General features: G+C 38.2%; 1 protein-coding gene across 28 annotated transcripts in view; it reads left to right on the top strand.

Moving 5' to 3' along the window:
* Positions 1 to 24,306, top strand: part of SPTLC3 (serine palmitoyltransferase long chain base subunit 3) — a 295,028-nt gene that overhangs the window by 239,904 nt on the left and 30,818 nt on the right. For all 28 annotated transcript variants that reach the window (XM_021392178.1, XM_021392175.1, XM_021392167.1 and 25 more), the window contains 5 exons: positions 3,821 to 4,012; positions 5,270 to 5,424; positions 6,119 to 6,267; positions 15,316 to 15,440; positions 17,164 to 17,257. In XM_021392178.1, the coding sequence (XP_021247853.1) occupies positions 3,821 to 4,012; positions 5,270 to 5,424; positions 6,119 to 6,267; positions 15,316 to 15,440; positions 17,164 to 17,257 (715 nt within the window). The remainder of the gene's footprint in view (positions 1 to 3,820; positions 4,013 to 5,269; positions 5,425 to 6,118; positions 6,268 to 15,315; positions 15,441 to 17,163; positions 17,258 to 24,306) is intronic.

Below are 24,306 nucleotides of genomic sequence, written 5' to 3'. Positions count from 1 at the left end.
CTGTGGCAGGCTGGTGAGAAACTATTTTGATTTGGAACATCAGCAGAATTTTTTTTAAACAAGACAATAAAATGTAGATTAGCATATCACAAAGGATAATATTTACTCAAGATTTTTAAAGAATAAAGTTGCTGAGCAACTCTAAGCTACTGCTTAGGTTGGCATTGTCAGCATAGAATTGGAGGGTTACAAATAAGACACAACCTTTGACCAGGGAGATGCAGGGAATTGAGTGCCTCAGGGATCTCTGATTGGAGTTATGTTCTCTCATGTTTTTACCAAATCTCGGGGGGAAAAAGAGATCAGGAGAAATTGGTGACAGTAGCTGCTGACAACACAGAATTCTTCAGGGTAGTGAAAAAAAATCTGGATAACAAGAGTTGCAGAAAGTTCTCGTGGTAGTGTGTGATGAAGATAAAATGGTAGACAAAAATTCATGTCATTAAATAAAATGTAATGCATAAATTGGAAGGGGAAAAGGATACTAAGAATGCACAAATAGCCTGCTCTAAATCAGGTGTCTATAGCAGCTAAGGAAGGATACACTGTAATTACTAAAGGATATTTCTGGAACAGTGAACCAACACAAAAAGACAGAATGTTAGTAATCTTTACAAAAACAACAGAAAACAAGCCAAAACAGCATTTTCAGACGTCCAAATTAACACTATGCTCTCAAGTATTGCGTGCAGTCTTAGTTCCCTCCCCCTGCATCACAAGAAGATCTTACTGAAATTGAGCATTATAATACACATTACTCATTTTTTCCATATATATAAGAACAAAGGCACTAGAATCTTAATCTATTTAGTCCTAGTCTTCAGCTTGAAAAGGAACAAGTGGAGAAGCAAAAGTAGAGAAAATTACTGGTAGCATAATTTGCTGTATAGGAAAACTGAGTAGAGGTCAATGGTCATAAATTAAATTGTCAAGTGAAAATATCAGTTACCTAATAAAAATTTTTAAAATACTTTTTTTTCTTTTTCAGACTAAGTCAACTGTTGAAATTCACTATTTTTTTCCATACTATTTGTGGGTTCAAAAATAAGAACATATTCATTGTATCCCTGATGACTATTAAATGTGATAATAAAGTCTCAGGATCATGAAATATCCAAGGCTCAATTTGTTGGAAGTTGGAGAATGTACTGAGGAAAGCATCATTCTCTATTTTTATTTTAGAATCTTCCCCTCATCATCTGCTAAGGATTGCTAGAGTTGAGATATGGGTGTAGAACGGTCCTGTTCACTACAGCTTTTCTTATGAATAGTAGTATATTACTAAGTGTACAATTCAGCAGAGCACCCAGTGTGTAACTGTTGATCTCTGAATCACTTCAGAATTTTTTTAAGAGATCTGCTGTATTTTACTGTGGTGCCAGCAACAGCCTGACACCGATATTTGCTGTCTAGGTGCTTAAAATTTATGGTCTGATTCCATCTCCTTCTTTATGATAACATGTAAAAAGTGAATGGTAACATAATAGAAAATGCCTATTTACTATTCACGCACTGACCATTTAGATTGGCTGAAATTATTGAATGTCCTCACGATGTTCAATCAGTCGTCTAACTCAGTGCTTGGATCTGAAGTGCTGCACAAAAGCGTCCAGTTCTATGACTCCTTAGAAGTGTCAAATCCACTTATTTTGGTTATTTCAATGCTTAGAGTCTTTTCTTTTTTATCATGGAACTCCAGGGATGGATGAAAGGCCCCCCATTTTACCCACTTCATTTTTAGAAAAAATTTCACTATATTTTTCTGAATTTGTTTCCTCAGCCTTACACTAACCTTGTGCTTTTTGAAGACTTGTTTTCAACATTGATAGATTGTCATTGTTTTAGAAAATTTGTGTCATTATCTGACTTCATGTTCTTAGTGTTTTAACTCCTGTTGATGTGCAGCTTACTGCTAGCTGTTCGCCATAAGAATAGGAGGTGACAGTGTTTAAATCTTTAACTACATATACAATGCTGAATACGTAAAATGGGAGCAGGTGAGCTTGGAACATAGCTGAAACGAGTTCCATAGCAGAAGAGTTTTGCAGTGCAGGAGTCTATGCCAGAGCTTCTCAGTTTCTTTACAAATGAATATGTAATAGTAAAGTTTTATTAATAAAATGGATGAACAGAATCATCTTGCTAATTCTCTTCTCTGAACTCTGGTTCATTATCACGTCATCACAGCTTGCCAAACTACAAAGTCAGTAGAATTGTCATATATGACCATAAGTATGCTCTTAGCCCATGACACATGTAAGGTAATGAGAATTAGCTTAGTCCTTGATGAAATACAGTGTTGTGATGCAGTGCACACATACCTGTTGTGTCTTACCTGACATGTGACTTGACTTCTTTAACTCAGCCTCACACAACGTTTTACATGGTGGATGCGTTGGTCTAAAAGAACAATTAGCTTTAGGTAGGGGTGCCAATGTAAAATTGCTTCAAAATTCTCTGCTCGTGGGAAGAGACAGCTTGTCATTCCTTCTCCTTTGCAGGATAGTAAATCTTTCCAAAGTCTAAACACATTCCTTTCACCATTCCCCAGTATTTTTTTTTCCCCTTTTTGGTTACTTATGAAATCTTTACATTCTATCCTATGTCCAGCACTTTTTTTCTTCCAAGAAAATATTGTGAATCCAAGATTGGACAAGTTATGTTTGAAATCAAAATATTTTGATTATATAGTCAGCTTAATGCAGTAGGAAGATCAGTAACACTCGATCTGCCTAAGAAGTGCAGTTAATTTGTGGTGGTTCTTAATATGATTATTGTATTTCAGCTTGCTACATTGCATCAATAGATAATCTATTTTTTTTTTTTAGCTCATTCATTCCACAGGCAAAACAGAAAGTACTACTTTCTGTATTACATTTTTTCATTTTTTTGAATTGGTAGGCTGGACATCACTTGAAAGTAAGAGAAAAATGCTGCCATACTTTATGGAAATAAGGGGACGACCTCTTTTCAAAAGAATAATCTGATAACCTTGTGAATGTAGATCGATCTGAGAAGATTGCAATTGAAAAACTTAGCTTCTTTCATTAACAACTGCTGGAGATTTAGAATACTTTAACAACCAAATAATTCCATCCACATGTTTGTAAATTTCTGGGCGTCCCTCACAAGAGGGTGACTTAATTCCAGCAGACAAGGGATGTGCACGTGTCTGTGCATACTGCCTCTTTTAAAGTACCCTTAGAAGTATGGATGAGGTAATTGAAAGTATTTAAAGGCATTTTTTTTTAAATTGAAACAAAAATAAAAGGCTGGGATCACTGCTGTTTTGAGTACTTGCATCATGAAGAGCATCATGGTAAAGATGCCCTATTTTAGGCAGGATTTCTTGTGTATAGGTTTGCTGCTCTAGCATGTTACACAAGACATTAAGAAGCAGCGTCAGGCTCGGTGTGGGTGAGTTTTCAATGCTGCCCTTCCCTTTTTATAGTTCTGTCTTGCAAAAACAGAATATTGTGGTTTCCATTTAATCATCTTTGAAATAATTGTCCAATTACACAATAATGTGTTACTAGTCTTTCATAAGTTTTGAATGTTTCAAAATAGACTTGGGAGTGGTGCTGAAGACATCTGCAATTGAAGACATTGGTTGACAGGAGAGAAAATGGAAAATACTTGCAGTGATCAGTACCAAGTGCAGTGTTAGAGGTCCTCTTCTTCAAGGATAGCTTGCATTAGCTGATATGGTGAGATTTGTGGCGTATTAGAGAAAAATATTTTCCTCAAGATGTAAGGTTTTGGTATAAGCTTTGATCAAATGAAATGTTTTTAATCACAAATTTCTGTTCTGTATTTTCAGAAGAATGGTGTAACAAATGGAACTCTCTACAAAAAAACATTTATTGAGCACTTTGAACAAGCACCAATGTATGTTGCTGTTCTTACTTTTGTGGGTTTTGGAGTGGGCACAATATTTGGCTACCTGCGAGATTTTATGAGAGCATGGGGACTAGAAAAACGTAACGTTGCACAGGAGAGAGAACAACAAAAAGTACGTATGAAAAAGTGGTTTTTTATCTCAGTGTCTTAGTTCAATCTGTAGAAAAATAAAACTTAATCTCTCCAAATCTGCTTACCCTTGATCTTTTTCTTTGTCCCATCTGACTGCCTTACCTTGTCCTTCATAGCAATAGGCAGAGCCAACATCTTTGTAACTGCTTACTTTTGTTTGTCAAACTGCTGGTCACAAAACATGCAGAAATTGTTGTCCTAGCAAAAAGCGAATGTAGCCTGAATTCTTGTGAATCCTCACCTAGAAACTTTTCTATTCTGTGTATTCCTAAGTGAAACTTGCACCTCAGCAAGTTTAATTGCATTCTGAATTTCTTTAGATTTTTTATTGTTCCACCTTCCCTCTCCAGATTGCACTGTGATTTAAAATAACACTTGGCACAGTGGAAGGAAAAATGCAAACAGTGTTTCTGTTCCTCTTGCATATAAAATTCCCAAAAAAGATTTTCTCTTTTGACTTTTTGAAGATACATGCATTTTTCAAGTGAAATATTATAGTGATATGATATATTTATCTTGGAATTTCTTTTTTAGTTCACTTCATGTTTTGACTATGTGTGCACTGTTTTGCTTCCAGACATGCTAGTTAAATCTCCATACTATCCACCAGGCATTACATATTCAGTTCATTCTCCAGTCTCCTACATATCATGTCATTTTATTTTACCAGTTTATTGTATCTAGTGTCTAATATGGCTGCATTAGGGTTTCAGATAAATGTTTGTTTTGATTCTATACCTTCCTTTTAGTTTATTTTCCAAATTAAAATCCACAGATAGAAACTTATCATCAACCGAACTTGTTGTCTGGCCAACAGTGCTCAGACCAGATACATTGGATTCACTTTAATGTATCAAACATTTCCTGAGATACAACCAGTTGTTTATCTCAGGTTTGGAATGTGCTCCACACGTAACAAGATATCCCATTTGAGAAGTTTGGATTCTCTAAGTGAAAGTATCGTGACTTCATCTTGAACTTCCCAAAGATTGGATTGGATAATTGTGCCAACTTCCAGACCACATGAAATTTTAAAAATACAAACAACAACAAAAAAACTGTAGTTCAAAGAAATTAAAGATATTTTCTGATTGGAATTGTTTGTAACATAAGTATATGTGGTTATTGTAACGTTCTGCATACTAATCAATCAGTTTTTCCTTTGTAGCGGGAATGACTTGAGTTCCTTAGCAGGCATTTTCCTAGCAACATAACCCTGTGCATGTTTTCAAACCAGGATTTTGTGCCACTTTATCAAGATTTTGAGAACTTTTACACCAGAAACCTCTATATGAGAATACGTGATAACTGGAATCGTCCAATTTGCAGTGTCCCAGGGCCGCAGTTTGACCTCATGGAACGCGTTACAGATGATTACAACTGGACATTTAGGTGAGTCAGCTGACACTCTTCAGGTTTCAGCTTCATAAATGTTAATCCTGATACATCTGCAAAGCATGGAAATAATGCATCTAATCCATCATAACTAGATCCTCAACTAATATACATATTGCAACAACATTTGTTATATCCCTTCAGACTAGAATAATAACTTCTTGCATTACATAAATATAGCTTCTAACTTGCATGGTGAGTCTCTGGAAGTGAGTTTTACAACTCTAAAATTTCTGTCTATCACATCTGTTACTGAGTTAAATAGATATGAAAATTCATCATGCGCACAGTGTATAGGTTGGAACGTATCACGGTGTTTCCCATGTCATTCACCTCATGTTTATTTTGTGTGTAAGTGTAATAACACCGATAACTTTGTGGAAGCTGTTGGCAAGCCATTTGAGAAAATAATCTCTCTATATTGTACCTTATAAAAAGTCCTAGGCTTTTTTTTCTTTAAGTCCACAGAAATGCCATTTCACCTAATACCGGTATATTGCCATCTACAGCTTGAAACCTGGAAATCACTGTGAGCAGGGTGCAATTATTATTCAGTAAGATGTTAACATTTTAAGGATTGTAAATTCCAAATTGAAGTCTGACAGTGGAACAAAAATTGGTGGGATGTTTTTTTTTGGTTTTTGTTTTGAGGAACAGTCATGTCATTCTTTAAAATTTGCTTTGATTATAGGTTTACAGGAAGGACTATCAAGAATGTAATCAATATGGGTTCTTATAACTACCTCGGCTTTGCAGAAACAGATCCTAATGCTTTGAAAACTGTAAGCAAAGTGCTACAAAAATATGGAACGGGAACCTGCAGTACTAGACAAGAAATGGGTGAGTAAACTGCTGGATGGTCACCAAAGTTTCTATAACTATATGATTGTTCTTACAGATATCTTGAAGGAACTGAAAATTTTTTTAGTTGTGTTTTTGTTACATCAACAAGTACTTGTTTGAGTGCCAGAAGTGATGCTTTATTAATTATCACCTAAGAATATTTTTAAAAAGAGAAAGTATCACTGATTTTTGGAAAAGCTAAAACAAGTGTATCATAAAGTGGCCTGGAATTTTTAACAGTGAAAGTAACAGGGTTATTTTTAAAAGAGAGAAACTATGAAGACTTTGATATTGTTCTAGAGCAAATGGAATTGCATCCATCCTTGATATATACCATCTACCACATGCAGAGGGTTTTTGACTATGAAGATGAGTTTTCACGTTTTTTTTCTATCAGTTTTCTAAGAAGATATTGTTATGTTTTATGAGACATTAATGGGTACAACATATAAATTTCCAGTGTGCCTGTAAAGAAAGGCTCTTTCTCACTTTCTTGAGTTGGTATGTCCTTTGAGTTGAATGCTTTTTTACTTTGTAGGCTGCATGTAGTGTTATATTCAATCTGTCATTTGTGCATTGAATGGTTTTAACTTGGTGGGCTACATACCTCATGCATCTTCAATCCTATATTTTTATACAAAAGCCTTTTACTGAACCAGTACTAACTGTGGGTATTATCATACATTCATAATAGTGTGATCAGCCTGCATTTCAGAGTAAACTCTTTCCATCCAGAGAAATGCAGGGAGATGTCTCCTTTGGGGCTTTTTTTAATCTTTCTCGAGAGCTGTCAAAAAAAAAATTATACATATATATATATATATTCAACCTGAATTTTTTTCATTTCATATTTCTCAAAGCAAACATTTTTCCTTCCAGATTCTTATGGAAAATAATATTTTTTATTTCATGTCTCATTTCCAGATGATAATAACAATAATGATAATAATGGAAACTTTGTAAGCTACTTGTCATCATGGTTTGATTTGCCAGTAAAATATTGGCAGTGAGACCACACCAAGCAGTTTATAGATTGACACTACTATCTTTTTATTATTTGACCCATATGGTGAATACAGTGCAATATACTGTTTAACATGAATTGCTTGCTTAAAAGTGGACACCATTTGAGTCATCTAAGGTATCGAAGAAATGTTTCTCTGTGTCTTTTTGACTTGAATTCTAGTTTATCTGAGAATATTTTGGGTTCCTTTGAGTATTTCAAAGAATATGCCTGGCGTTCACTTTCTTTCTCACTTGGACATGGAAGACTTCCATGACTTTTGACTTACACTCAAAAAAAAAAAAAAAAAACCTTATAAGATCAAGTCCAACCATTCACCTAACATTACAAGTCCACTGCTAAACCATGTTCCTAAATGCCAAATCCACACATCTCTTAAATGTTTCCACTTCTCTCCATCTGAAGCCACAGTGTACAGATTTCTAGGACTTTCTCTTTATCTGTACTCCTGTGCAGTGCTCCTGAAGTTATGTTGAAATGGTGAGCTAAGCTTTACTTTCATACTCTACTGTGTTCGCAAACAGTCCCATGATCTTCACTCTGACTACTTACGGTGCAAGAATGGGCTATGAGCAAGTATATCTCTTGGCAGGTGAGCACCCACATTACTAAAATGTGGCTTTTTTTTTACATGAAGGACATATCGCAGTTGACATCCATGTACATGAAATAAATGAGATAGCTTAAATTTTTTTTGACTCAGTACATCTTCATCACGCGTAATTTACTGGACAGCATAAAGTCTTTTAGAGAGTGAATGTGAGAGAGCAGCTGGGATGAGAGGATTTATTGAAAGAGGGAAACAGAGTGTTAAGACCTGGCTTAGCTCTTGTAGAGAAGCAGTCATAGCATTTTCTCCTGTGCAGCTAGCAGAAGCTCTGTGCTTGTATGGTCAGTGGAGAGAGAAAAGTTCCTCCACAGACCAATTCTGCAGAGTGGTTACTTCACTGACTGTGGCTCTGTTGCAGCCGGTCTGCATTGAAGAACATTATAAGTAACTGAAGGAAAATACTTCTCATTAGTGTGGATGCCCTCTATTCTTTTTCTTTTCTCCACTTATGGTGCTGCAGGTCTGTTCCGGATCACACTCAAGCAGATTTGAAAAATTATGATTGTTTTGGTTTGCTTGGTTGGTTGGTTGGTTGCTTGATTTAATTGTTATTTGCCATCTTCATCTTAGTAAAATAGAATAGAATGGCTTTGTTCCCAGGCAGATAACAATTCAAAGCTTCAACTAAGCCACACAATAACAACTAAAGTGGTGTGAGATATAAATTCAGCAAGCTGTAGGAGTTCAAAAGAATATGTGATGGTAAACCCATCCTCTGGGGTCTTCTGCCTAAACTGTGCAGACTGTGGAGTAGGTATTAGGCCACATCAGGACGTTGCAGGTGGTTTGCTCTCAGAATAAGTTGATATGAAAGTTTTAACATAGTTGTTTTGTATATTCACAAAACACTTTTATTAAGGAAATCTAGTGAAGCTAAACCTTGATAAATGTAGAACAGTTATCTCACATTCTTAGAAAAGTAACTGAAGACTGTGTCTAAACCTAGTTCAGAAATTAACTTCAGTGAGAATTTGTGAAGTCCTGCTCATGCTTTCTATACAATTGTGCACATGTCAGTTGAACAGATATTCGTGATTAAACGCAGAAGCGTAGGAACCTGATAAAAATAGCGGCTGGTCTTTCTAGATTTGTCCTCCATAAAAAAATTTCAAGACTTTTCTCACCATTCTTAGTTCTTTTCTCTTTTTTAATTATAGTAATAATAAATCAGTTTCCTAGCATAACAGTGTCATTTAGGACACATTCCTGAGGCTTTTGTGGGACTTCCGATCTGAAAGAAAAATATTTTTCTTTTTTAAGACCAAGCTAACTGTTATCCCTTAGGAACAAGGTCTTAGGGTTAATAGTGATAGTTCCGTGAAGGCATTAACATGTTGTTTAGTGGTCAAAAAGCAAATCAAATACTGGAAATGATTAGGAAGTGAACCAAAAGTTAACCATAGAGTCTCAGGATGCTGCTGTATAAAGACATGGTTTGCTGTCATCTTAAGTACTCGGCACAGTTCCGATCACAAGCACTCAGCAGAATCGGAATGTGTCGGAGAAGGGCAACAGGGATCATCAAAAATTTCAAACAACTTCTGGATAAAGAACTACTGAACTTGATATCTTCAGCTGTCAGAAATGCCAGGCAGTTGGCTTGTAAAGAGCCAAGAGGGAAAAATTATACAAGTCTTCAATATGATGTGTGGCTTGAAAGAGCAGCCAGAGTTGGCTGTTAGTTGTCTCTTCCCCTACAAGATCTACAGGGCATTGTATAAAGTTGGTAGAAGGATTCCAACTAAATATAGGAGGCAACTCTTCACACAGGAGGATTGCAGACCTGAGGAACCTTTCATGTGGCACAGTGCATCTATTGATAGTGCTCTATTGAGCACTATTTTACTTAGTTTGGTATTAATTTATATTAATGCTAATATGACTGTGGCCATTACTGTATAATCGTTAGCACTGGACTTGTGGACCAGCAAATCATCATAAAAATTTGACTTGAATCAGGAATGTGCCCATATTCATATTTCTATGAAGTTAGACATTACTTATGGTAAAGATGGAATGTAAGGAACCAGTGAAGCAATATTCATAAGCAACATTCATAACCTGGCTGTTTTCAGTGTCTCTGATGACACTATGATTAAAAAGAGATTAAGTGAAGAGACTTAAGAGATCCACAAGAAGGTATAGCAAGTTTGCCTGGAGCATGCCTTCTAAGAGCAACAGCTTGAGTAAATATGTGAAAGGGGTTGTTTGCAGATGGCAAAAATGCTGACATCACAGTGTGCTTAGAGGTGAAAGATTTTTCAGTTCTGCATGGTACATGTGATGGAAATAGTCCCTGAGAGATTTTGACAGTGAAAATTTGAGCTTAAGTAGGATCATTCAGGAAAGTTCACAGCAGATGGAGATGTAGAATGTGGACTCTTCGTCAGAGGTACAGGCTGGGAGGAATGATAAAAAGCATCTGTGTACACTGGTAAGAGCATTCTGAGCACAGCAAGGTTAAACTTAGCAAAGCCAGAAGAAAATATGCTGCATTAACTGTCTGAGGTGTCAAGTGAGGATTAAGAGAGATGTGCACCAACCGTGTTGGACAAAACTGACCATGGGTGTGATTTAATTTGAAAATGTTTTTTCATTGCAGTCTATCTAACAGGGGAAGAAAAACTCATTTGACTAGTTAACTTGGCTAGTTCATTAGACTAATCTGGACAAAATCAGACCATTTTGTTTCCCACTTCTACAGGTATTAAAATTGTCTGAGACAGTTTTTGACTGTTGGATTTATGGAAATGGAAACTACCTATTCAACTAACTATCTTCTTCTCAGAAGTGTTATTTTTAGCATGATAAGACATTAATGAATAGGTATCTAAATAAATTTGAAATAACATATATCCCTTCTGTATGAATGTGAAGTCTTTTTCTTCCATGCAAATTTTTCTCTGAGCACATCGTGTCATTCTTATGTTTATAGTCAGCCTTTTCTAAGGAGTGTAACTTAAAATTAGCAAGGGATAGATATGCAAATATATGCAAAATTATTATTTAAAACTGTATCCTATTTTGCTGATTGCAGAAGATAATCAGGTTTTTTTTTTTCTTTTAAAGAAATAAAGCAGCTTATCGTGACCTAAACACTCCTAGATTTAGCACCGGGGCAGTGACAGGGATGCAACATGAGCAGCTAGTAGTTCCAGTGCTCTATTTATCTTAACACACCATTATTCCTTATGGAGATTACATAAATGAGTAACAGGAGCAAGCATATCATTAGTGCTATTTAAGCAACCAGGCAGGATTCCTGCCCTTTTGAAATCCTCCTGTGATTATGTCTTGGACCAAAAGACAAGACGGAGCCTGCACAGAACACTTGCAGAATGATTCATTCTGGAGGGCATGGATGGGAACTTACCTTTTAATGCCTACCTTGCACTGGTTGTATACAGTTTTGTTTATTTGAGGATTTTTGTTTTTTGATCATCTGATTTCTAAAAAGCAAATCTGAAAATGTGCCAACAATTAAATAGCAAAAGTAACTTCATCCTCTTCATATCCTGCTGTTAGGTTTTAAGGCCTAATATGAACAGCAGCAGATTCAAGAAGGTAAAAACAGTTGTTTGTCTTTCCATTATTTTATATCAGTTCATAGCTTTAATAAGGGCAGGAGCCATGTTACACCTCAGTACTGAACAAATAACTAAATGGTTCATTCTTCCATTCAGAGGAAGTGATAAGGATTTAAAGTTCCTATAAGTTTCCAGATTGGAGCTAAAGGAAAAAACACAGTTGCATAAATGAGAATTAGCATGTATGTATATTTTGCAATCTTGGCTTTATGGTAGGGCAGACTATACATCAGGAAGCAGTTAATGAGAGGAATTTTCATTCTTGCCATCTTTTACTAACATTGTTTTCCCTTTTTTGCCTAGCCTCTCATAAATAACTGATCCAACTTATGATCAAAAAATCAGGTTTGTTCCTGTTAATTCACCATTGCGAAAGTATGTTTTTGTAAAGCGTGATTAAGCTCCACGCAACCCAACTTCTGACAGATTGAACTAGATGTCAGAAGTAAATAGGGGTTGTGTGGACTGTATAAAGCAGAAAAGATCTCAAACATATATATGCTAAGTTACCAATATATACTAAATTATCTATATACATACAGATATTTATACACTTAAGGTCATATAATCATCTGAGTTGGAAGGGGCCTTTAAAGGTCATTTAGTGCAACTGCCCTGCAGTGAACAGGAATACCTACACTAGATCAGGTTGCTCAAAGCCCAGTCCAGCCTGCCCTTGAATGTCTCCAGGGACGGGACATCCACCACCTCTCTGCTCAACCTGTTCCAGTGCCATATCACCTTTATTGTAAAAAACTTCTTCCCTATCTCCAATCTAAATCTCCCCTCTTTTAGTTTGAAACCATTTCCCCTTGTCCTATCCCAGCAGACCCTGCTAAACAGTCTGTCTCCTTTTTTCTTATACTCCCCTTACAATGCTGCCATCCATGCTTTGGTGTTATCGAGGCTTGAATTCAGCTGTAAATTTTAGCTGTGCATTTGTATAAAGGGAACAAAATCAAACAAAACTAGACAAACTAAACTGGAAGTTTTGTAAAAATCCATCTACACTTTTCTGAGAATCAGTAAATAACATGGGTACATAATTAAATCTATGATACCTGAAGTATTGTTTTGGTTTGAAAGCCCTCTTGGCAGATGGCAACATTTAGAAGGGATGAACATTTCCTTTATTCGAATGCTTCCTCAAAGCCACTTATTTAGGGGCTCTTCTATGCACACGCAGCCTTAAATGAGGCATCTGCATAACATCACTATGTGCTTCTCTCCCTCTTTTTAATCATTGTGTATCACTGTATAAGTTTAGGCTTTGCTCCTCTTGGAGATTCTGTGGGACTGTGATACCATCTGGATCATCGATTCTTGTACAGTGATATGAAAAAGCAATACAGTTTCTACATCTTTTCTTTCTTCATCCTTCCAGTAATAACTCATTTAATATTCCTTTCTAAAAGTGTGTATGTGTCTCAGTAGTAGTATCTCTGACTAGCATCTTACTAGAGTTGGTGACCTTAAGTTTCCAATTGGGCAGGGATCTTCAAGTGACTTATTTTGTTCCCCACCCAGTTAAAAGTACCTCTGACAAACCATCATTTACTCAGAGTGATGGTTCTTACTCACCTTGGCAAGTTGCATCAAGATTACCGGTTGTTGTAGAAGTGACTTTTACGAAAATCGATTCTTTTTTTTCAGTGGCTTGCTGTTTATATCTGTTTGCTCATCTAGCTTTGGTTTAACTTGAAGCAAGCAGGCATTTTCCTTTATTCCATTCAGAATTTAAAATTAAAAACTGTATTGAAAGATACTGTTGCCAACATTTGCATTTTAACCAGGACATGTCATTAGCATAAGAACTTAAAAGACTTTGTTGGGCAAACAGTGTCATTACTCACTTTGTCTAAGCTGAAGGAAGTGTCAAAACTGAATAGTAAACTGCATGGGTTGTGAGAATTTTCAGTCTTTGTGTATCTGGTAAACTGACAGTGGCTCACAGTCCAAAGACATGGCTAAGTCTATGAAAGTCTGCCATGACAAAGATTATTTCATGTTCCCTTTCCCCAAAATGCAGTAAAAGGAGGAAACTAGGTCAGCATTTGTTAAGCGGGGGATTTACTATTTACTATTTCTTTTTTCCCGCCAGAGGAAAGTGTTGTGATATAATTGTGATTTGTACCGCACCCACAGAGTGATGCATGCTGGAGAAATCTTCTGATGAGATTAAATAATTGCAACACTTTTAAAATAAATATTCATTTTACTGTAAAGCTGAGAAAATCCAAGCTGGTATGCTTTATCAATTCTATTCATCCTAATATATTTGACTGTCACTACCCTCCCACTGTCAGTACTGATGTGTATCATGTTTCTCCTTCGACACCTCACCTACCACCTACAATATTGCCATTATAATTGAAGTAATTCAACCCTAGGGATGATATTGCAAATGCTTGTCATTCAGATTTTGGTTTTGCAAAACAAATGCTTATTGATTCTAATTTTGAGTATTTGTAGGCAATAGTGATATACATCATCATCTGCATTCACTGTTAGGATTACTAGATAAGAAAGAATAGGTTAGTTTGAGAGTATATGATTCTTCCCACCATAAAATCATTTTTAAAGGGTCAAAAGTGTGGTATTCCCATGTAATAGATGCTTGGAGAGAATAATTTGTAGTGAGTCAGGCTCTCCTTATTTGTAAAAACAGAAAACCTACATTGCAACCCCAGAAAGTGATTTAACTCCACCCCAGCGGTGTCAGATTTACTTCTGGAAGAGTCAGGGACAATGTTCTCCTGCTTTAAAATGACTGCCTTGCAAAGGACATGCTGCTTGTTTCTCATGCTTTCACAAACCTAATTCAGTTGGTCACCATAATGTGGTTGGCTTCAAGCTTTCTTTTCAGACTACATCTTCTCTGTGTGTGACCACTGCAGTAAAGTGACAAAACAACATCTGCAAGGAGCACTAGGGCAGTTGATCTGATATCTCAGATATCAATGACTGCTGTAACTCAGCTGAAGACTAAAAAAGAAAAAAAAATGAAAACAGAGATAACTATGGAAATACACCAAGACAAAGAGCCTCACACATGTAGTTGTAATCTGTCCAGAGTCAGACTCTGATCCAGCTGACAGTTCAATCTTGAGGTCCGGAGCACCTTATTTGTTTGGAGACTCCTGGCAGTAAAATTAGACAAATAACATCCACTAAAGAAGACTCTTAGCGTTGCCTTGGCATTTAAGTTTGACTAGTGAGAGGGAGGAAAGAATATAGTTACCAGTAATGGAGAACTGCTTAACTTCTGTTATCCATAGTCTAACAGGATGGAGAAAGCTTTCATTTGTCAGTCCATAAAATATCATAATTAAGGATTTTGTACTCATATGTACAGGCACTCAAGGGGAAAACTGAAGAACTTTGTTGTAGTCATCTTCCTCTTTCTCATTCAGAAAGAACTCAAAAATGCCTAACATGTTTGTCCTACACATAAAAAGGAGGGCTTGTTCCTCACCAGGGGAGGAGTAGCAAGGGGGAAGTAAGAAATGACTCTTCAGGATAAACTACATCGAGTTGTTGCTATGGGAAACAGAAACTCATTTTTTTCCAAAGTGACTGCTTTCCTACCTTAACAACAGTATTTGTTAGCATTAGTTATAGCTGATTTGCATCCTTGCTTTTTCTTGTTTTATTCCACATGAACAAAATATGAATGGAAAAACTTGAATAGAACTAAAAAAAAAAAAAAGGCAATTTGGCTTAATGACGGATTCCTGACTCATGCTTTTGAATGTTTATGCCCTTAGGATTAACAATTTTCATGGTCTAATGAGATTTAAGATTGCCTGTGTTTCTTTCTGCAGGGACCCTAGACAAGCATGTAGAACTAGAGAATCTCGTGGCCAAGTTCCTAGGTGTGGAAGACGCTATGGTATTTGGCATGGGATTTGCAACAAATTCAATGAATATTCCAGCCCTTGTTGGGAAGGTAAGTACTTCCTGATGAAGCACACATAACTGTTGTTTGTAAATTGTTTTAACAACTGCTGCAGTATTCTAGGCATGTATTAAATGGAAAAGCTCAATTGAGGAAAAAAGGTTGATATCAGGAAGGCAAAACAGTGTTCAGCATTTCTGATGAATGGATCTCTGACCTTCTCTTGCAAAGAAGGCTGGCAGCAAATGCAAGTCTAAAGATGAGGCCATGTGACAAAAGTTTGATTCGTATTTGATTTTGAAGGAATCTCGTCTGTAATTTGGAGTACCCAATGCAAAGGCATGATAATCTGTCATCCCATTCATCACAGCTCCTGGTGCAACATGTTCATATATTGTGCCGTTAGATGGGAAAATTGTTCTCTCCAGTTCTGGCAAAATGTGAGATGGTATTTCCCCCTCGATGGAAGGGGAAATTCACCACATGATGTATGTTCGAGATTTCTTCCAAAGAACCTGGCTAGAGGTGAAGTAATTTCCTCACTATTGAAAAAGAATCCAGCTTTACAAGAGATTATAATTAATTAATATATGCATGCAAAGATTGGGGTGGTGGAAATGTTCAGCTGCTGAGGACATGAACTTCAATCTGCCATGGTGCTGGAAAAGTTGTCCAGTAATGTCAAAAGAAACAGTTAAGAGCTAATAGAGGTAAATGTATTAAATTGCAGACATGCACAACAGCATAAAATAATTTGCTCTCACTTAGCTCTAAAATATTTATCCCTCAGTTAGCTGACCTCATGTGGAGACATAGGCCTTTGTTAGAGGTGGGACATTTAGGTGGAAGTAGCATAAAGTTATTACTGTATTATATAGAATATAACTATTTAGTGTATAATAATATTTCATATCATTATAAGGTGTTATTTATTGCAGATACTGTATAGTTGTCCTATATTTGGGAGATTTATTCCTAAATTGTCCTTATAATTAAATCTAGCGGCTATATTGTCTTGTCAAGATGCACATATCTAACTCTTACTGTTAGACTTGGCAGTACGTAACAGTACAAAATCATAGACAAAACCATGACAACCAGTCTTTAAGCAGAATTGTGTAGGAACCTCTAATCCTATGCACAATTCATGTTTCCTAAATAAATATTTACCTAATATTGTGTTGTCCTTGTCCTGCATAGTGAAATGTCACAACATAAAATGTACTATAGAAAACAGAGCTAAATTAGGGTTCCAGCTTGAATTTCAACTGTGAATCCTGGCTCTTGTTGATACAACATATAAAATTATTTTTTCTGTGTTTTTTAATTCTATAAAGAAAAAAAGTTTTCAATTGAGTTTATCAGTGAAACATACACTACAGATGAACTGTATATGAATTTACTAGCGAAAGAGTAAGATTGTGCCTGGTGCCTTGGCTCTACTTGAGTCTTAACGATAGCCTCAATCCATACTGACCTTATTTCAGTTATCAAACTGATGATGTTAGTCCAGCTTCAGTATCAGTCCTCCTTATGTTAATTTCATGAACTTCCTGGGAATGTCTGAGACTGACTTTTGTTTCTGCCTGCCTTTGCAGCGGTTCGTGCAGAAATTCCAATTCACATGTAACACAGAGATTAATTGATGCAATGCTATATATATATATGTATTTATGTATATATAGATATAGCTGTATGATGAAACACTCACACACACACACTTGCAAACAGCCTCCCACTTCATGCAAATGCTTATTGTACTCCCTCTCCACAGGGTTGCCTCATTCTAAGTGATGAATTGAACCACACTTCTCTCGTTCTTGGTGCAAGGCTTTCAGGTGCTACTATTAGAATCTTCAAGCATAATAGTGAGTATTGAAGTTGGAAATGCTTTGAGGTGTGACCATGTCTGTTTCTAAGGCAAGAGCCTTTCCTTTCAGTGCGTGTTTTTCTTTCCATCCCCTAGATCAAGTTTTTATCCAGGCCACAAGGATTAGCTGTTCAACACTGTGTGATCTCAGGTGGGAGAGAAATTGGCAGTGTAAGATTGTATTTGCTGTTGTGCAAGGTCTGGATTATCAGGTTGGACCTTCATTTTTGAAGGTGTTCAGAGAAGGGCAACGAAGCTGGTGAGGGTGTGTTGCACAGGCCTTAAAAGGAGTGGCTAAGGGAGCTGGGATTGTTTAGTTTGGAGAAGAGGAGGCTCAGTGGTGACGTTATTGCTCTCTACAACTGCCTGAAGAGAGGTTGTGATGAGGTAGAGGTCGGCCTCTTCTCCCATGTAACTAGCAATAGAACTAGAGGGAATGGCCTCAAGGAGGCCAGGGGAAATTAGGCATTAGAAAATACTTGTCCGAGAGAGAGGTCAGGTGCTGGAATGGGCTGCCCAGGGAGGTGGTAGAGTCACCAACCCTGGAGGTGTTCAAGAAACATTTAGATGTTGTATTGAGGGTCATGGTTTAGTGGGAAATACGGGTGATAGGTGGATGGTTGGACTGGATGATCTTCCAGCCTTGGTGATTCTATGATTCTATGAAATCTGGAGTCTTTACCTCCTTGCTGTCTTTTTGACATGTTGAGTGACTGTGTGCTGCTGTAAAGGTTATGTTGTTATTGTCACCATAGCAAAATAGTACAAACATACTTACAAAACCATAATCTACATTTCCCGCCTGTGTTTCTAGCAGAGTTATGTTAGCATGGTGTACCTTTGAAATGGCCACCCCAAATTCCCAGAGGGAGAAATACCAAAATGCAGATGATTACATTAACATAGCCATAACAAATGATCTTTGAAGAATGATTTTAGTATAGAAATCATACTAATGCCAAACATTAACTTTGCAATCATGTAATTATCTTCTAAAATACTCATGCTTTTTAACATTTATTTAGTTAATGATGCTGTGGTCACAGTCAGAGACACTGTGATTCGCTTTGATGACAAGAGCTTATTCTTTTCCTTTATTCCACTTTGCAGTTTTCCTTTATATCACCACTGCAGCCACTAGGCAGTGATTGCAACAGAGATTAAGAAGCTAGAGAAGTGGTGAGAAATGAGAAAAGAGATCTGATTACCTTTATTAATAACTAATACAGTCCCTTCTATTACTTTGTTGTGTTCAGCCCTGAGGTGAGCAAAAATGAATTATGTATATGCTGTAACAGGCCTAAGGATCTCTTGAAATGAAAGACACGCTATAATTATAAAAGGATGTTGCAATTACCTATTCATAATTTGGACAAGAAGTATTTTCTGAAGATCATGTAAGAATTAATGATCATGTGAACTAGAATGTTTTTACAGAAGTAATTATTCATAGACAACAGCATGCCCCAATTTGGTCCACTTCCACATAGATACTCTAGGTATGGCTGCTATACTTAGCCTTCTCTCAACTAGAATCCCCTGCACTTTGTGAAAGAGAACCAGAACATCCTTCAGATCATCTTGTCCACATTTTTAAGCACAAGTCAAATCATACAATCTATTTCAGGTACACATAACCTAAGGGGTTATGTGTACAAGGGGACACATAACCTAAACTTCCAGCTTGTGCTGGGGGGGGGGGGGTTCTTTTCAGTTAGGTAGGTGCTCATTTGTTTTGTTAGATCAGTTGTGTTTCTTATCCTCCCAGATGATTCTTCTCACCTGTGTCTATATACAGGGGTGCACACATGCCCAAAATGTCAGACTGTATTAGTATTGTCATTGCCATGCTTACAAACAAGGCAATTAATCTGTTATCCATGTCATATTACTTGATGTGAACGAAAGGTTCCTTTGCACCTTGAGTTAGCACTTGAAGAACTTCAGTAAGTGTTAATTTCAGCATCAGGTAGTCATATGTTTTGCCTTTTTAAGATCCTTCTCTGCATTGTCATAGAAAAATGCAATACCCTCCACCTCCCCCTTTCCATGGAGAGGGGACTTATGTGTGTCGTTTCACACAGAGAAATCAATGATGCTTTGAAGAGTTTGACTCCTGGCATCAACTGGCGGATGTTACTGTGCCAAAGGCTTTGCTAGGGCTCTTTATTGAGAGGTTGGAACAATTCTCCTGCAAAGCGCAGAAGAGTAAATCTGAAACTTACTCTGAAAAGGATTAGGGCTTAATGTGCTTTTCATTCTGACTCCTAAATGCAGAGCCAAGGTTGTCCTCTGGCATGAGTTGGCTCATCTCCTTTGAAACTGTCAAGTCACATAAGTACTGTTGGACCTAGGGTTGCCCTGCACTAAAGAAAACAGAAGGGATGCCAGGCAGTAGCACCACTGTTGCTTGATAAATACCTTCTATGTAGGAGAGTCAAAATGTAAATTCAAATCAGGCAGCAAATTGTGAAGTTGCCTTTTTGCTATTAGATTGCATCTTGAGAAAGCACTCCTAACACGCTCCTTATTGCTTACATCAGCCTCTTTTAAAACTGCCTAGAATGTAGGTAATTTGGCTTTGACTTCCTTATATATGTGTAGAAGAAACACTGGGGAAAGAGTGAGATGTGAATGTTTCTTGCAGTTACTATAAATGGTTATCAAAATGAGAAGGAATAATTATGTAACAATTTAGCAAAGCAATGGCATGTTTTCTGAAGCAGATACTTCCTGAATTTAGTACAAATGAAAGGTGTTTGCCAGTAACTTCCCTTTCTTACAGTGTTTTCTCAACACTGTAAATCTTTCTACTCCAATTCCCCTCCATTATAGAAAAATGATTTTCAAAAACATTATAGGAAACTGTGTTCTATGATGAAAAAAAAAATTTCATGCTGTAGATATTTTACAGAGAAGACAAAAAAACTGCTGTTTATAGCTGTTACTGGTGCACATCCATCTTTCAAAAGTTATTATATAACTGTATCTGTAAGAGTGAAAATCATTTTATTTCAAAGTGTATAATCTGTGATACTGGATCTCTTCATCATTATGCAGAAGTAAATAATTACGCTTATTTCATTAGTTAGCAAAGAAGTAATCTCTATATATTACCTCAATCATGTATAATATTGTTATTCTTACAAAAGTTAATTAGACTCTATTTCAGTCAGTGGGTGGCTGTCTTAGGCATTGCAATTTTCACCCCCAAAAATTATGCGTCGTTTTTCAAGAACTGACAGAATTGTTAAACCTTTGTGCTTCTCCTAAGTTTTAAAAAAATCTCCTTTTTTGACAAAACCATTGCACAGTTCAGGTGTATGAGAAGGCTTTCAAACCTTAAAGTGAATAATAGGGCAAAAATGAGATGTGTATCTGTAAGTCCATTTTTGTTTGGATATAAGAATGTGCCCTGCATCCAGACTGAAGGTGGTCAATCCCTTCCTTGTGAACAGACAGGAATTTACAGGCTTGGGTTGAGATAAATGCACAGGCACATGCTTACACGCCATCCAGGTGAGAGCAATTTAGGAGAATACTTGATTCCTGTCACCAAAAACTCCTGGACTAGATTCCCTTCCTGTGGCTCTCAGTAGTGATGTTGCTAGTCTTTGCCCTGCCAGGGTCGCAGGAATATGCTCTGAAGAGTGGGGTTAGGGTTTATTATGGCTATTACTGTTCATTATTATTATTATTACTACTTATTAAAAGGGTCAAAATTTCTGCAGGTTAAAATTTCTGCGGAGACCAGCTTCAGGGCAGGTAAGACTGCACTGGGCAAGGGATCTGGAGTGAAAAAGGCCTACTGAAAAGCTCTTATTAAGGCTTTTTTTGAAGCCAGCATCAGTGCTGAGCTTGTGGGTGGGCTGCTGAGCAAGCAGGGGTGGAGCTGGCACATTTGTTTCCCACCCTTGACCATGACCCCTGGCTGTCAGGCTATTAACAGCCTCAGGGAAGGCAGAAGCTTGATTCCTCCCACACAGCACCTGTAGTTAGCAGAGCTTTGCTGCTCACTGAGAACAGGCTGGTCGCAGCCAAAGGGTTGTGATAAATGGTTCTATGTCAAGGTGGAGGCTGGTCACAAGTAGTGTCCCCCAGGGCTCATCCTTGGGACCGGTGCTCTTCAACATCTTTATCAATGACATAGATGATGGAATCGAGTGCAGCCTCAGCAAGTTTGCAGATGACACCAAGCTGAGCGGTGCAGTCGATACATTGGAAGGAAGGGAAGTCATCCAGAGGGACCTGGACAGGCTGGAGAAGTGGGCCCACGTAATCCTAATGAGGTTCAACGAGGCCAAATGCAAGGTGCTGCACTTGGGCTGGGGCAATCCCAGATATTTATATAGACTGGGGGAAGAACTCCTTGAGAGCAGCCCTGCAGAGAGGCCCTTGGGGGTCCTGATGGACAAGAAGCTGGACTTGAGCCAGCAATGTGCACTGGCAGCCTGGAAGGCCAACTATGTTCTGGGCTGCATTAAAAGAGGAGTGGTCAGCAGGGAGAGGGAGGTGCAGCTCCCCCTCTACTCGGCTCTTGTGAGGCCCCATCTGCAGTACTGCGTCCAGGCCTGGGGCCCACAGCACAAGAAGGACGTGGAGCTCTTGAAACGAGTTCAGAGGAGGGCCACCAAGATGATCAGAGGGCTGGAGCACCTCTCCTATGAGGAAAGGTTGAGGGAACTGGGCTTGTTTAGCTTGGAGAAGAGAAGGCTCCGGGGAGACCTCATTGTGGCCTTCCAATACTTGAAGGGAGCATATAAACAGGAGGGGGAACGATTGTTCACGAGGGTGGATAGTGGTAGGACAAGGGGGAATGGTTTTAAACTAAGACAGGGGAGGTTTAGGTTAGATATTAGGAGGAAGTTTTTCACACAGAGTGTGGTGACGCACTGGAACAGGTTGCCTAGGGAGGTTGTGGACGCCCCGTCCCTGGAGGCGTTCAAGGCCAGGCTGGACGTGGCTCTGGGCAGCCTGGTCTAGTGGTTGCACTCAGCAGGGGGGTTGAGACTATATGATCTTTGAGGTCCTTTTCAACCCAGGCCATTCTATGATTCTGTGATTTATGAAATTAAGAGCCTTGCGTTACTTGCTCATACAGTTGGGCCTGATTTGCGCCAGGCTCTTTCACTGGAGGTACAGTGAAATATACCCTTCCAAGAGTGAGTCTTGCCTACAGTCATTGCTGTTGCTGAGGCACATGTGGACATACCCAGCCCAGCTGAACCTTAACAGCAGGAGACAGTGGGGTAGCACAACCCTCAGGGACAGCGCAGCAGCCAGGTGAGCTGAATCATGGCTTTTCTGTTTCCTGAAGATGGTCGTTGTAATGGCTGAAACCTCCCACCCGCATCTCCATGATATTTGCATAGCAAGAGAGGAAGGTTTGGTCTTCTAAACTTTCTTCCCTACATCACCCAGCCTTTTTCCAGCCTCACTCAATGCCACCTAGGTTGTATTGCCAGTGAAAATGAGCTGAGGTAGAGAGGTGATCTTTGAGTCACCTGCCACATCACTAAGATGCTCATTGCTTAAAAATAAATACTCATTTATCCGTTTTCTTTTTCTTTCTGTTTATTACCATCATATTCTTCCGCAGAGCCCTTCTGGCAGCTGAAATAATTCTCTTTTAGAACAATATTTCTTAACCTATTAGTAGGAACTTTAAGTCTGACTAGATGTAAGATGGAATTGATTAGGTTAATAGGTTGCATTATGGGGTGCCTTTCCAGATGTAGATTGACCAAGAATAATTTTATCAGGCCTGATATCAATACCCTAAATATAAGTGTAGACCCGAGCACTCTTAAATTTATGCAGTAGTGTTTTTAATGGGCTAAAACTGTTCCTGCTTGCCCATAGAGCATCTGCCTGCCATCTCCCCTGCCGTGATGTGGGCACCATGCTGACATTTCCTGGGCAGTGACTTGTCTGAGAAGCTAGAAAAGAGAGGCACTTCTACTCCTGAAATGCTATGGTTGCAGCAGCATGGCCTAACAGCCAGTGTGAGGTGGGAGGTGGACAGGAGGCAAAGACATCTTCCTGCCTCTGTGGCAGTAGTGACCTTGTTCTTTTTTTTGTTTCTAAGAGGATTTTTTATTAATGTCATATACTTTAAAGCCCTTTTTCAGAACCTCCTACCTTTTTCCTGGTTAAATATTTGACCAAATCCCTTGGCTCTTCCAATAATACTTGAAAAGCAAAAGCAAACATCTAACTATTAATCAGCTTGTGATTTTATCAAGGGTTTTCCATCACAGCAATTCTGGGTCTTACAGTGGTATGAGATGAGAGCATAAATAGCAGCACTCAGTGAATGGATGAGGTTGTTCCTGACTACATCCAGGTGGATTCTGTTCATATGAGGTTGTATAAGAAGGTGCTGTACAGAGTTAGAATTTGTTTGCTCTTTCTAGTTCTACTGCATTTTTCCTGCATAGCATCAAGCAACTAAATTGCAGTCAGATTTTCAGGGTTAGATTTGCAATTGCTTGAGCAATCTGTGTGAATGTCATGACTACACACACAAGTCAGGCCACGGGGGAAAAATGCAGTTCCCTTTATTGCAAGGGACTTGCACTTCACCATGCAATCAGAGTAAGTGATACTATGAGGAAGGCAGGGAATTGCAAGGCACAACCAAGCACCAATGGTAGATGAAAATCTGGCCTCTAATCTGGTGCTTGAATCCACATCTGAAAAGTGAGGATCACAGTGGTACATTCCCAACTCCTCCTCACACACCTTGTGAGAGTGTTGTGAAAACAGTAAGGGTATTTTGGGGTTCTCAGAGATCAGGTGGTTGATGACAAATATGTGTCATGCAGGCGTGAGCTCTCTGGGTTTCTGTACAAAATGTTTCCTGCTTGGACAGCACATGAATTTCTGTTATTCCTATTATGGCATTTCTTGGTCCACTCAGTCAAATTAGAGCTTTGGAATTGGTATGTGTGTGCCACAAGGACACCTTGTAGAGAAAATACAGCTGGCTGCTGTGGTTGTAGTTCACACTGAAAGGGTAGCTGAGGACCCTCATACTTCAGTGCA

This window comes from Numida meleagris, chromosome 3 (genome assembly GCF_002078875.1).
Source record: "Numida meleagris isolate 19003 breed g44 Domestic line chromosome 3, NumMel1.0, whole genome shotgun sequence".
In the NCBI taxonomy this organism is placed as follows: Eukaryota; Metazoa; Chordata; class Aves; order Galliformes; family Numididae; genus Numida; species Numida meleagris.
The sequence above is the reverse complement of the archived record's forward strand: the minus strand, read 5'-3'. Positions and strand labels throughout refer to the sequence as shown.